This window comes from Zerene cesonia, chromosome 11, assembly GCF_012273895.1.
Source record: "Zerene cesonia ecotype Mississippi chromosome 11, Zerene_cesonia_1.1, whole genome shotgun sequence".
NCBI lineage: Eukaryota > Metazoa > Arthropoda > Insecta > Lepidoptera > Pieridae > Zerene > Zerene cesonia.
Genome location: NC_052112.1, coordinates 6,701,462 through 6,716,564, shown reverse-complemented (window position 1 = coordinate 6,716,564; position 15,103 = coordinate 6,701,462). Strand labels below are relative to the sequence as shown.

General features: G+C 32.7%; 1 protein-coding gene across 1 annotated transcript in view; it reads right to left on the bottom strand.

The window, feature by feature from the left end:
- The window catches only part of LOC119829873 (probable multidrug resistance-associated protein lethal(2)03659), a 74,358-nt gene that overhangs the window by 12,352 nt on the left and 46,903 nt on the right, over window positions 1-15,103 (bottom strand). Inside the window, exons 2-12 of the mRNA XM_038352571.1 lie at window positions 11,681-11,926; window positions 11,026-11,233; window positions 9,870-10,095; window positions 9,419-9,575; window positions 8,123-8,372; window positions 7,529-7,780; window positions 7,099-7,266; window positions 5,383-5,520; window positions 3,530-3,697; window positions 1,220-1,357; window positions 605-692 (exon numbers count right to left, since the gene is read on the bottom strand). Coding sequence (XP_038208499.1) covers window positions 605-692; window positions 1,220-1,357; window positions 3,530-3,697; window positions 5,383-5,520; window positions 7,099-7,266; window positions 7,529-7,780; window positions 8,123-8,372; window positions 9,419-9,575; window positions 9,870-10,095; window positions 11,026-11,233; window positions 11,681-11,926 — 2,039 coding nt within the window. The remainder of the gene's footprint in view (window positions 1-604; window positions 693-1,219; window positions 1,358-3,529; window positions 3,698-5,382; window positions 5,521-7,098; window positions 7,267-7,528; window positions 7,781-8,122; window positions 8,373-9,418; window positions 9,576-9,869; window positions 10,096-11,025; window positions 11,234-11,680; window positions 11,927-15,103) is intronic.

The window sequence follows — 15,103 nt, the reverse complement described above, 5'->3', positions numbered from 1 at the left end:
ACAGATTCGAAATTCAAATGTAATATTTTTTTATAATTAAGTGTAACAGTATTTATGGCCAGACTAAGTATAATGTGCATAAACATGAAATATTTCGTCATCAAAATATTAACAATCATTGATTAATGTTAATGTTTTATATGTATATTATGCGTATTTTAAAATATCGTCTTATTGTGAAAATATATGATCGAATGAAGAGAACTTGATTTAATACGATGAATCAGCAAAATCGCTAATGTTTTACAAAGTCATGCCTTACTGCCGAGTGTTCAATGTACTGATTTTATCAATTACATAAGTTGGTATATGATGGAATATTTAGTAAAATACCAGCTCGACTTTTATCAGCACTCGATTGACTTGATTTATTATAAGCACGTGCCTATTCGCTATTTATCAGTTCACTGTTTGGAATAATTAACATGATAGTAAAATATAGGCTAATATCACATATATACTGACAACAAAAGTCATAATAATTTAACATTTTTGTTAAATATCTTTAACTAACAGGCCCAGCTTCGACAATGATAGGTAGGTAGGTACATATTATAGAGCCTATAAGGCTTGTGATCCCTGATATGATCTTAATTTTTCTTACCTTTTTCCATCAATTCAGCAGTTTCCTGCGGCTCCTCTTCAGGTTCCATTCCCGCATCTAAAGTCGTACTGACACTGGACACTGCCGACTGAAATATTTTAACACATTGTAATATATATGTCTTTTTTTAGGACAAAGGTAAATCTCATAGCATCATTTTAAACCTATGTATTTGGCGTCAGACATCTAGAGACTGAAATAAATATCGAATTTATAATCATACTAGCTGTTCGCTGCGGCTTCACCCGTGGTATACACATAGCCTATGGTCAATTAGTAAAGTTGCAGCTTTTTAACGGGTAAAGAATTTATGAAATCGGTCCAGTGGTTTTTGCGTGAAAATGTTACCAACATACAAAGATACTGAAGTTTCGTTTTTATAATATGTGTAGACGTCAACCCGCTAAATATAAGCCTATACTCACAGAACGTAGCTTTCTATTGCTAAATATTTTCAAAACAGTCGAATGATTTGTTCACATCGAGATTCCGTGCGATTTAATTCAATTACGCAATTAATGGATGCTCCCTTATTTACTTAACAATTTATATTATCTGAATTTCTCATTCAACGCAACTACCTCAATACTAATGAAATAAACAACAAAACAATACCTGAATAGACATAGTCCGTTGCCTTTGAGATTGTTGGCGTGCTACCTCCTCAGGAGAGGGCTCTTCTTCCTCCAACAGTTCTTCAAATAGAGGAGTTTTTGATACTGTTTCAAAAGATCCTTGCGTCTCGATTTCACCCTGTTACCATATTATAAACTTATATAACGAAGACGAAAGCTTATTTTTTAGTACTGGAAATTTTATTGTAGGATTAGGAGTAGGATTTTTGGGTGCGCTTAGAAAAAGCATTATGAATTTATTATATCTATACGATAATTGGAAGGTCAAAGTGCCTTGAATTTGTCTTGGTTATTCTCGTACTTCATACACAAGGATACAATAAATTCTAGGTGAACCATCGATTTCTTAATAAAAGATTCTCATTAGAATACGTTTAAGCATTTACCACTGACGTCATAGTGTCCGTGTAGTAAGATGTAATATCTTGATAACCTATACAATGGACATGTCCATGACTGAGCATGACTGAACAATGTATTTAAAATATTAAGAAAATATATGCAGTTAGACTGTTGTACAGGCAGCATAATTTCTATAACAAAGAAATATCATTTTTTTAATTCACCTTTTCAGAATTATGAAATAATAATATACCCAATCTTCTAATGCCTATCTACAAGCAAACGTAAAGGGAAAATATTAACAAATCAAATACATTTGTATTTCTTATCAAATACCTGGATAACGAATTTCTGTTAAAATAGAATTTCCCTAATTCTAGGTAATAGCTAAGAGCCTGAAATAATCTTAACAAGACTCGAAACTATTAGTTATTATTTCTTAATTGAGCGTAACGTTTCAACAAGCTCGTTAACATAATATTCTAGTACGTAATTCATAAACGATACCCGTTACTAGCGTGAATAATAGCAATTTACATATACAATAGGTTCATTTTTAAAGAGGTTAAGAAAAAGCATAAATTAGCATTATTTCATTTTTTTACGTTTTAACACTTGTAGCAAGCTTTCCGTAGACTTGACTGCATTATGAAAGGAAAACTCGCATAGTTACCCGTAGGATTTCCAGGATAATCCCAATTTTATAACCTTTGTATCTAAAAAATTTCATCCTAATCAGTTCAGTCAAGTAGTTGCTGCCTTGCTTCAGACCCTAAAATTATAGTATGTTATTTTTTCTGTTCGTCTGATGTAGTATAAGTGCGTCAATCACATTTAGGTATTTGAGTAATTTTTTTAGGATGTTTAGCCTCTTCACTGAAGCGGTTCGACGGAACACAGTTGTTTTTTCCGGGCGGGTGTGGGTTTCTATGCAAGATTTCCCTACTCAAAAAAAAAAAAATACAAAAAGGGTTTTTACCTCATGTGTAACCGGGAGATAAGAAAATAATTTCGCGAAAGGTTTCGTGAAATATATATATATAACAATAAGACGGATCTTCAAAAATGTAATAGAGATTTTTAAATAGGTTTTATTGCTAAAATATTTATTAAGCTGGCGAGATAAACGCATCTAGTTAAAAAAATTCACGACGTACAAAATTTTGTAGCAAACGCGAGGATCTCTGCGGGCAGAAAGTTAGTACTTACAGTATATATTATGCCCTGTACGTATGCTTTATACGTTTATCTTAAAAATGCAAGATATTATTGCGTCAATGCATTTTGGTAGCTAAAATAAAAATATATTGTTTATCTCTTTATTAAGTTTAAAGGTAGTTTGTTATCGCCACATTATACCTATAAAACAATCGAGAAAATGAAATAGGTAGGAATGTTGGGAGATTTTATAAAATATATTTAAACAGTCTTGTTTGTTCCAGTTCATTTGTATTATATGTATGGAAGTGTATGAAACCTAGGAATGAAATACAATTTAGAAACTATGAATATTTGGAAACTAGGAAATGTCGAAAAATTTGTTTCCTGGGAGATATCGCCGTAAGGTAGTGACAACCTTTAGATTATAATCTTTATTATTGTGCTCCTTTTAATAGGTAATTGCATAGATACATTATAATAAAAAAAAAACGATTTGTGAGGCAATTGTCTCCCTGTTTATGGGAAGCTGTCGGGTGTAAGCTATTGCGCAACATTAGGCAAAATGCCCGCTGGGAGCGGCCGGCGCCTTGTGTAATCTGTGATAATACGACAAAACGTAACGATCGCTGTCTGTCACACATCAAATAGCTATATCAGATTCTTACATAACAAGAGCCAACCAGAAATTTGACCTTTTTATCAAATAATGTCGCGTCAATCAAGCAGAATAAAAATGTTCTCCTCGAAACGCTATGATATATCTGATATCATATAGTTTTATACTCACATTGTGTAATATGATGACTTTATCAGCTGTCTTCAGGTGATGCAGTTGATGCGTTACTAAGATGCGTGTGGAGTGACGTAATAGCCCGTTGACGCACTCAGAGACGAGATGCTTTCCGACGTGCGTGTCCACAGCAGACAGCGGATCGTCCAGGAGGTATATGTCCGCCTGAGTTGATTATAAATTAGTTTAAGAGCTGCTAAATTATCTTTTTTTAAACAATAATGTCTCAAAGTAACAAAACAAAAAATCGTTCCAAAAAAACTTACGCTTACATATTAAAATGTACATATTTCCTACTGGTACTTGCACTGGTGCTTACTCATGATAATACCCACATTAATTTCCATATTTATACAATACTAGCTGCGCCCCGCGGTTTCACCCGCGTAAGTCCGTATCCCGTAGGAATATCGGGATAAAAAATAGATGTTGGCCGATTCTCAGACCTACCCAATATGTTTACCAAATTTCAGAGGAATCGGTCAAGCCGTTTCGGAGGAGTATGGCAACGAAAACTGTGACACGAGAATTTTATATATATAAAGAAAGATAAAGATAGACAATAAGTAATTATAAATTCATAATTAACATCACAGTATATCTAGGTATAAATCATTACAATGTTAATTATTTACGGACGCGAATAATAAAGCATTGCAATCAATAGATTATTGTTATATTTTATGCTTATCTAATACGCTCCGTAATAAATATCTCAGTACTAAGTACATAATATAAATTGATAGTAGTTTTTATTATTATATTATTATTGGTAATAACTCATAACCTCTCATGTTCTATGAGTTTTTGAAAACGAGATAAATATTTATTTTGTCTCCAAAATAAAATCATTGACAAGAAATCGAGAATCCTTATCGTTTGGGATTCACATTTTATCGCTTATTTATAACAACAAAAGTGTTTCCTGATACGAATTATATACCTAAAATTATCTATACATATAATAAATCAGTATAAAAAACTGTATGTACTATGAAGATAATAAAAAATATATATAATTGAGGGGGGTTTAAAAACAGTTTTTAAACACGAATCCAAAAATGAGTGTCTGTTTGTTTGTTTGTTTGTTTGTACAGACTAGCTCGTAAAATCTGGAACACCTGGTATCGTACTCCAAGAGCCTATATCAGTTTTACGTGTATAAGAAGGAGGTCTTAGCAAAGATTGTTCATTCTGATGGGCATTTTCTGTTGACTTATAAAAATCGCAAACTGGAACATTTGATGTGAAAACCAATGATATTACTCAAATCTATATTGAAAACCACCAGTTTTTCACAAAAAGTCAAAGCTAGTTTTTGAATAAAACTCCGAAACACATTATAGGTATAGCCGTGGATAATGTTATGAATAAAAAGTTGGCATGTCGCCCACATTACTAAACGTACTAAATTATTGTGTAATCTTACTGAGGATTGGGAACCGCCTAACATGTGCGTACAGGAGTACACTGTTGGATATTGGAAAATTTAAATAAATAAATAAATACATGTGGTTTAATCTAGTTGCCTAAACAGCTTAGCTGTTCGACAGAGACTATGTGTCGACAATTTGTTTCACGCGATAAAAAAGTAGATAAAAATGTACACAATATATTCATGTATTTGTTGATCCCTTATGTTGTACGTTAAATAAGGTTAATTCCACTTCAATAACGTCATGTTATCAACCCACACAAACAGATGATGAAAGTATTTAAATACCCATAAAACCCTGAATTTGACACGACGAATGAGAATAGATTAGCACTCCCCGTCGCAAACCAAGATGACCGTGAAATAACTGCGAAAGTGCGGTTTTTTATTATGGTAATGTTATACACATACGCACCTCTCTATAGCATGCGCGGGCAAGGCCAATGCGGGCGCGCTGTCCGCCGCTCAGACTGATGCCGCGCTCGCCGACCAATGTGGACTCGCCCGCCGGGAGCTGCTCGAAGTCGCGAAGTAGGGCGCACGCTGCGACTACCTGGTTCAAGGAAATAGCCTGAACTTGATGCGAAATTTTATGGGTTTTGCGTTTGCTCCACACTTTTTGACGTGACAACGTCTTAAATTCGGTTGCGGCTCGGAGGCACTCATGAAAAAGTGTAACGCCCGGTAACGTTACGATGAGTCACCGAACTATGATCGGTCCGCCGCGCGCGCAGCACTAGAGAATTAGGCGCATTGAATCGGCGCGTGCTTGTGTCTCTGTCTCTGTCTTTTTAGTAAACAAAATATATTTTCTATAGTTAAAATTTGTGCGATTCTTATTTTCATTCAATTCCTTGTTCCTATTGTGCAATTTAATAATATTCATATTAATAAATATTCTACCGAGAAAGAGACGTTGTCACGTAAAATCTTCGCCCGTAAAACCGACTTTACAGGCAACCATTTTTTTTTTTATAAAAATTTAGTACAAATATGTATCTTTACAAAATGAATTAAGAATATTTCCCTGTTTTTTATGATTACTAGTTAAGCGATCCAACTAAAGATATCGATCGATCCATCGCTAATTTATGGCGGCATGAAAATCGATTCAAACGAATTAATTATTTTTTCGTTAATGAGATGAAAATTATTTCTAATCGCATTTTTCGAATGATAGTTCTTTATTTGGGTCAATAACACAGAATAATAAGTACAAGTTTAGCTACTTCAGTACCTATTGTTATGTAGATTAGGTATGTACTCGGAATATGTAGTTTGTTGAAAGAAGCTATATTTTATGAAAATAAATTGAAGGTGTTTTTTTTTTTCAGAATGAAACGTTTAAGTATTACGAAAGGCCATTTTAATATAATTAACTCTTTTTCTTAAGCCTTGACAGTTTAAGTATTTACATTAAAAAATAATAAGTATATGTTAATGCTTTTTCTAAGGAATATTTACTACTACAACACTTTCTTCCACCTGATAATGTGTATTATATTTCATAAGTATCCATCATTAACATACCTAGTTCATAATAATCACTAAACCTTTTGCCTTAAGAAAGATAAATGTCAGCTGTAAGTGCAATACTAAGAATATTCTTAGTTGGTTGTGGACTTCGTCGTTCAGTATTATGATCTAAACGAGTGCCAAGTTGTGGAGAACAAAATGAATATTATAAACAAAACGTATATATAAATATATATACCTTGCTACTTACTTTCCATGTCACTTTTGTCAGTTATCACATTTTATTTGGTTAATATATTTAATGGTGTTTTTGTTCGAGCAAATATTACTTATTAAATATAAGATAAATACAATATAGATTAGATAATTATAATAGATAAAATTTCAACCATACTCAGTCGATATTATCCAGGATCAATAAAATTCTCTGTTAAAGATAAGCTTCACAGTTTAAGCTCTTACTAACTGACAAAAATCTATGTATTATAAGCAGATATACTACGCAAAATCCATAATTTTAAAATAGAAACTTATAAAGCTACACATAATAATAATAATAGTGATTTCAACATTATTATACTTGTCATTCATATTTAATATATTACAATAAATATTTTAAACAAATACACATGAAATTTTTCTAGACATGCCTTACCTTTTTGTACCGCAATCTATCAAAAGGCAGACCAAACAATATATTTTGTTTTATTGTTCCAACAAAGAGCCATGGTTCCTGGCTGGCGTATGCCAATCGCGCTCCGCCCAGAGACACCGTCCCGTGGGCTGGTTTTAACTCTCCCAATATAACGTTCAACAGTGACGACTGAAAACACAAATACTGTCGTTAAATATACTCATTACAAATGACCTAATTTTATGCATCAATACGACGGCTATCGACCTACTTAAAAGGAATGTGTACAATAAATCAAATGACGTTAAACAGCGAAAGATTTATTTCATTATTTACAATTTTACGTCATAAACTCACAACTACATAATATGACCGTTGGTCGTTTTGTTTGATAAGCCGCATTCAAAGCGCAGCGATACAATACAAGCAGAGTTATTGCATATTTTATTACCTTTCCAGAACCGACAAGGCCGGCAATGCCGATAAATTCGCCGGGCTGCGCTGTGAATGTGATGTTTCGTAACGTGTGTACGATCGGGTTTGATTGCCAGCTCGCACTAACATCAGTGAGTACCAGACCGGACCCTGTCTCTTTCTCTTTAAGCATCTCCTTTTCTTTATCTATACCATTGGTTAAAGCGATACCGTTTTTGCCATTCGCACCGACTTCTTCAGGTTCTAATTCCTCTAGACTTAAAAACTCCTATAAACATGTTAAAGTGATATAAGTAATATAAAATACATTATTTCCCTTTAATGCTATTTTTATGATATAACTGATTAATGATTTGTTTTATCGATTAACCATATTTATAGATGTCACATTACTGTAACGGTTATGAATTGTGTTATGATCCATTGCATATGGTCTTAAATTAATCTTCTGTAATAAAAATATTTTGAATACTTTCAATAACTTTTTTGTGCAAACGAACAATTAGTTAAAATCAGTATTTACTAGTCTGTACATGTCCATGTTTTCTTATTATAACCAGAATCGTAAGAACTTTATAAATGAAAAGCAACATTATAAATGAAAAATTACCTCAATTCTCCTAATAGAAACCTTAGCTTCAGCTAGACAAGCTAAAGCAAGGGGGAAGAATATATTGCAAGCGAGTTGCAGCAAATTGTAGTATTGTACGAGCGAGAATGTTATGCTCGCTCGGATGTCGCCGCCCATCAAAACAAACGCCACCACAGCCGCGAACAATATGAAGCGTTCCGTAAACACAGTGAGTGCTGTTGAGAACCCCTTTATGAAAGAAGTTTGTAAAATAAACTTCACTTCTAACCTGTGGAATGAAAGCGATTTTAATTTAATTAAGTATTGAATCGTCTACTATTAAGCATTACAAAAATTTACTTCGATTATCGATACGTATATCTACGGTTAATTGAAGTCCTTACATATGAAATTGCAGAATTATAAAGTTAAGAATAGTGACCTACTTTCATGTGAATCTTATCAGCAATTAGTCATCTGATGGCACTAAAAAATTTATCCTCTTATTGCTATAAAAAGTGACAAGGCAAGTCAGGATATGATGCTTTTAGGCTTTATGAGATTGTAACTATTACAAATATTTGAAATTCAATGCTTATGTAATGGAGACTAATACAAAAGTATGTTTAATTTGTTTCCTGATTAATCTATACATACAAATAAAATTGGATTGCCTGTTTGAAATATTGAAATATATTCATATACCAAAATTTAATTTTTACAATTATGCCTGTCTGTCTGTCTGTCCGTTTGTCCTGGCTTATCTCTGTAACGGTTGGACCGATTTTAGCGTGAATTTCACTGGTAAACGGCTAATGTAATAAGGAACAGTTTTGGTTACTTTTAATGCAATATTTCCATAAGAAAATTGGGATTCAAAGGAAACACTCATATACACGAGTGAAACTGCGGGACACAGGTAGTTCACTATAAAATGATATAACCAATATGAACTACTGTTAATTTATTACATGTTGTATGATTAACATAAATAATAATGGTATTTATACCTTTAAAGCAAATGTTGATTTAATATTATCATTAATTTCGTTATCTGTTCCTAATATTTCAAACCTTAGTAAGTAGGTACGTAGCAACTCCCTAACAAATCATCCGCAAACATATTTCATAGATAACTTTTTATGTTCTTTCTAAATTTTTGTTCCGCTTCTTATCATCATTATCATGTTATTTGTTCATTTTAAATACGGTCAGTCAGGAAAATTTATGAGCTCATAAAGGAGAGAAAGAATCTCTTATTTTATGAGTAAGAACTTCTAAAGTACATTCTACATTCTAAAGTACTTCACATATATGACATGTATAAATACTTACTTCCGAAGTCTATCGACAAGCTTCTCAAAGGGTTTTTCCCAAGCGTACATCTTAATCACCTGGACCCCATTTACAAGCTCACTCATAACCTTAACTCTCTCGTCGGTACGCTTAGCTATTTTACCACGAAGTGTACCCTGTAGATTACTTAAATACGCTGCAACAAAGGAAAGTAACAGCTGTCTATGAAATACGAACTAAGTAATATGGCATAGATTTCATAATCCTTTCAATCTTCATATTGTATGTTTATTGTGTCGGATTAAAAAGATCATCAACGATTAGTGCACAAGACATCTTTGTATAGATTACATATCAATAATGTTTACAGCGGCAAAATTAAGATAAGATTATAGTTGTATAATTAGCTCGTGCGCTATCACAGCAAATCGTTGCATTATGTATTGTTGAATTGCTTGTGATAAGTGCGATGTTGCGTATCATTACATACCTTGAACAAAGACGGTCTGAAGGAATATAACAGCTAGAGCAGCAAACATCGCCCACTGTATGTGTTGCCATACTAAATAGGACACCACTATGACGACTATTGGCATAACCCACATACAGTTAAGGAATGTCGCTGCTATATCAAAGCGGTTCACATCGTTCGACATCAAATTTATAACTTGCCCTGGTTCTGTATTACTTAACCCGACTCGGTTAAGCTTCAGGATCTAAAAAATAAATACAGTATCATAGGTTTAAAGAGGAAATACTTTTATCGGTTACATTTTATTTATATTATTATGTTTCGTCACGTCAAGTCGTTGTTGAAAATTATTATATTTAAACATGATTTTTACATAACGGCGACTTAACTTTATATAGCTACTATAAACAAGGTCACTGACGTTCCTGGCGAAAGGAGGTACCACTCCAAATTGTAAAATGGGACCAAAAGCAACGGTTATCTAACACAAAAAAAGGACCACATGGATCGGTTGAAAGCCCACTTTAACTTAAAAAAGAACACAATCAAATTAAGAACATTTCAGTTTTAAAGTCGGTTTAATTTTTATCAAAATCGTTTATTTCTTAAATTTTTATGTTCATATGTTCGGGAATGTTATTTACCTTGAAGCTGACAAACATTAATCAGTATATACATTTTAAATGATTGTTCTGTATTTACGAAGTGAAGTGTCCAATGACAATGCAATGTATTTAAAACATTTAATTTTTTTTTTCAAATATGAACCATTCAGTAAAAAGCATTGCAAGATGTTAATAATAACGAATCAGATAAAGGATTATTCTCACGGTGAATAGTGTCGTTACAATCACAACTACTATCATCATGATGCCGCGTATTCGGCTGTCTATTGAAATGTGACGATTAGATTTCACGCGATTTACGACCGTGATTTTGAAGTGCCTATTCGTTATCAATATCGAAGTTTTTTTAGGCGGAAAATCATAACAACAATACGATATACTATTACGACTACATATAAAATAACAACAATTTAATTCAACAAATTTCGAGAAAATTATATAAAAATCATGAATTAAAAAAAAAAAACTTAACACATGTATGTATATGCCTTAGATTAAACAATATGCAATTGACAATAAAACAATAGAAAAATACAAATATTACTCACTTTTCGGTACATTAATGAACAACATGCTATCCTCACTCGCATTCCTACTCGACTCTGTCCCAACTGAGTATGACATAGAAATAAAGCCGTACATATGGTTACAAAATTCAACAGAAAATTATGAATATGGGCATCTCTGTATCTTTCCGGTGTTCTCTCTCCAGAAAAATATCCTATAAATAAAGCTAGTGTATAAGGTACCATAGGCCTGAAACAAAATATACAATGTAAGATTTTATCCTTGTACTATGACTTCACGATAATATATATTACCAATGTGCTGTGGACATGTACAATGATTATTTAAATGCCTAAGCCCTAAACGTAACATATAGATACATGTTAACATTTATTATTATTAAATATTATTCATGTAAAACATTAAGTCATAAAGAGAGAACAATTAATTTCATTTATAATCTTTAACAATAAATTAAAGTTTTTGCTGTTTTCAAATTGCCTAAACTAGAACAAATTTAAACATATAACATTAACATACATAGGAGGCAGCAGCTTCCTAGTAAATAAGAATCATAAAAATCGGTGCACCCAGGTATGAGGCAACAAACGCAAAAAAAATCGATTAATAACTTCAATTTTTTTGAAGTTGGTTATGGACAGTGTTTTGTACGGTATATTATTGGTATAAACTCACCATAGTATTATAAAGAGTACTCCAACAAATAAACCGACCATCATGTATTCGAGCCAAAAGCATGAAACAATCGCCCGCTGCAGGGACGGCTGGGTGTTTTTCTTACGTGCTTTGCTTAGTTCTTTGTTCCATGCTTCTTCTAGGCGATCTCCGAGCCTCCCAGAATGATCGCTGTCACGAGCTTGCCATAAATCTTCCACATTTATGCCTTCTTTGTATCCTTTGCGAAATAACGGCAGGCTCCAACTATAAATAAAAAGATTATTATAATATTAGTTGTAGGTTTCTGCGAATTTTCCCCGATTCGATCGCTAAAGGTTTCTAAGAAGGTACAAGAAACGTTATGAGTAATTATTACATAAAATCCAAACATTATATAAGATTAATTGAGCCTAGCTTTTTTACTCGTATTTTTCATTGCTGCTCCATTCCTATATTTCGTAGCGTGATGTTATGTAGCCTATAACCGTCTTCGATAAATAAACTGTATTGAACATAGATATTTCAATTCGAACCCTACCCTACCCTACCGATTCCTTATAAAAGTTTCAAAGAAACAAACGAACCAACTATTCAGTTTTGTTATTAATAGAAGTATAGATAAATTAAATTGCTTATGTAACTATCCTTAAACAATAAACCCTATACAACGTAAGCGACAACAGTCCGGACAGGAGCGCTATAACAGCAAAATTCGAAGTTTCATCTTTCATAATTCATTTGTATATTAGTTATTTACTTATACTTAAAGTGGTTTAAGAGAATTCTAGAGGCTGGCTTATATCAGCTTTTCATCAGATTTTCCGAGTTCTAAGATAAGTTGCTTCATGTATTTTCCTTGCACACGTTACCTTATTAATGTGAATGTAAAATAATACTGAAAATATGTATTTTATCCAGAGTTAATAAATGAAATCTGTTAGCTTAATGATACGGGTTTGTAAGACTGACATGAATAAGATCCGTTGTCTGGTTCGACTAATGTTATTGCGTTGTATAGCTCAAGTGCCTCAATTCATTCAATTGAAAATAATAACAAGTCACACTCGCTTCAATTAATAATAGCTGCTACTAATACTAAAAGTGGCTTGCCTCGTGAATCGTATTAAAAAATAAACTAAATAAGTTTTAACTCCATCATAGCGTAAAACTATGACTAACTAGCGTCTACCCCGGTCTCTCCTCTGGTAAATTCCAGATCTTTTAATTATCTACAAATTTGCCATGACACTTTTTCCGCAGAATTTATAGTTTTTCAGAAATTGAGAAAACCCTTCACCTTTCCATTTCTCAAGGCCAATTCTGTTACGAATCGCAGTAAATGTATTGTTTTTTTTTCAAATGGAGCTACAACCAAATCTTTCTTGGTGTTACAAGACCTTATTGGACCTTCTTAAGATATATTTACGAAAAATAATAGCATAGCAATAAAAAGCGTGGTGTGCATTTTACTGTAGTTCATAACTATCCTCTCATAGATAGTTAGCAATGATTATAATATTTAAAAATATTAAGCACCCCACGCTTTTCTTTACTCTGAATTGAATCATTGTGTTAATAACTTAAATTTTATTATAATTTTTTTTTGAGGTGATTCATTATGATTGATTGTTTCATCTGCAACTATAGTTACATTAAACTCTTGTCCATCAAAAATTATTTTCTAGTTTTTAGTTCAATTTGCAATAAAAGCGTGTTTTATTAGTTTTTTTAAACTATTTTTATTTTTAAGTCGTCGTCGGCAATGGGGCTTGAGGATCGCCTTATGGTAAGCGCTACCATCTCCCATGAACATTAGGATAGGTGTAAGGCCTATTGCAGGCCTTACGCCTCTATAAATGGATCGCTGACTTCAAATTGGAAAGGGATTAAGAAAGGATGGATGAGAGGAATAAAGGAAAAGACTGGGAAGGGTAAGGAAAAGGATATGGGCTTACGGCTTCCCGACTCACGAAACACAGCAGTATGCTATTTCACGCCGGTCTTCTGTGGGGTTGTCTTCTTGCTCGACTACCACATACAATTAATAATAGCATAGTACTTAACCGTATTATTGTAGCTGGTTTTAATTGAATGTTACTTATAATTTGAATGTTACCCAGTCAACGTTAGGATAAAAAAATGTGAAATGCAATTAACGTAAATAATTACACCTATATTTATATTTGTACGTGGATGATCATAAGAGATTCATTTCCTTTATTTTCGAAATAACAGTTTAGTGGCCTCGTTTATATAAGATAAGGTAGAGCCGTGTATCGTATGAAAAATGAATGATATGGGCATGTTTCATTGAAACAATAGATTCTATGAATCAACTTTTAAATATTGTTATCACTATCAGTAAGACAAACGACCACACTGTGGATGATGGTCCTGATATGCAATAATGGTAAATAGGTGTCCAGAAATTAAGAAGCTCGATAGCTCCACCTTCTATGCGTAAGACGTCCCTCCTTAATAGTCCTTCCTGGGGTTTCAACACCACCTATTCTAACTTTTTCTGGACCTTGTCTAACTTATTTCAAAAAAGCAGGAGTGCTCGATACGACGACACACGTAAATACCCATCGACATTGGTTTTCTACAACAAAATATAGCATTTTATGCATTTCAGTAAATTCGAATGAATATATTTAATATTATTTAATTATGTAGATTAGTGAATAATTTATTGAGCTGAATGTGTAGCTTGGCAAATATTTCATGCAAATAAATTTAGTACTAAGAGTATCCATCCTATTAAAAATAGGAAATATTTTTGTTATTTTTGGTAATATGAAAAACCAATACATATTGACTTCATGATGGCTTTTAAAATTATTTTCAACGAAGCCAACTTAAATCTTTTAAGATGGGCCGAGTAGAAAACCGGTTATTGATAGAATAAAGGACATTAACTAGTCACAGGCAGATAATTTTATCTTAGTAATATCCCTTAAAATTAGATAATAATGAATAAAGGTACGAAAATATGAAATCATTCATTTATTATTTACAAAAATGTACGATGTATTTTGAAGTTGTTTGTGAGACGCTTTATATTCAATATCGTATATTCTTTTAAATCTGTATAGAAATGAATCGCCAAATGTGTTGCTAAGCGGCAAGCTCGAGAACTCGACCAATTCCATTTTTTTACGTTTTTATGCCATAAGAACGGTTCTTATGGATAGAAAACGTATGGCGGGTGAAACCGGGCGGACCGCTAGTAAGTATATATAAGTCCCTACAAAAAATAATATTTTCAATCTAAACTATGTGTGTTATTTTTGCACGTTGGACGTACTTGAATCAATTTATAAAAGCCTACTAATATTATAAATGCGAGAGTTTGTAAGGATGTGCTCTTTCACGCAAAAACTACTGAACGGATTTTCATGAAACTTTGTAGTAATATAGCTTTGATATCAGAATAACATA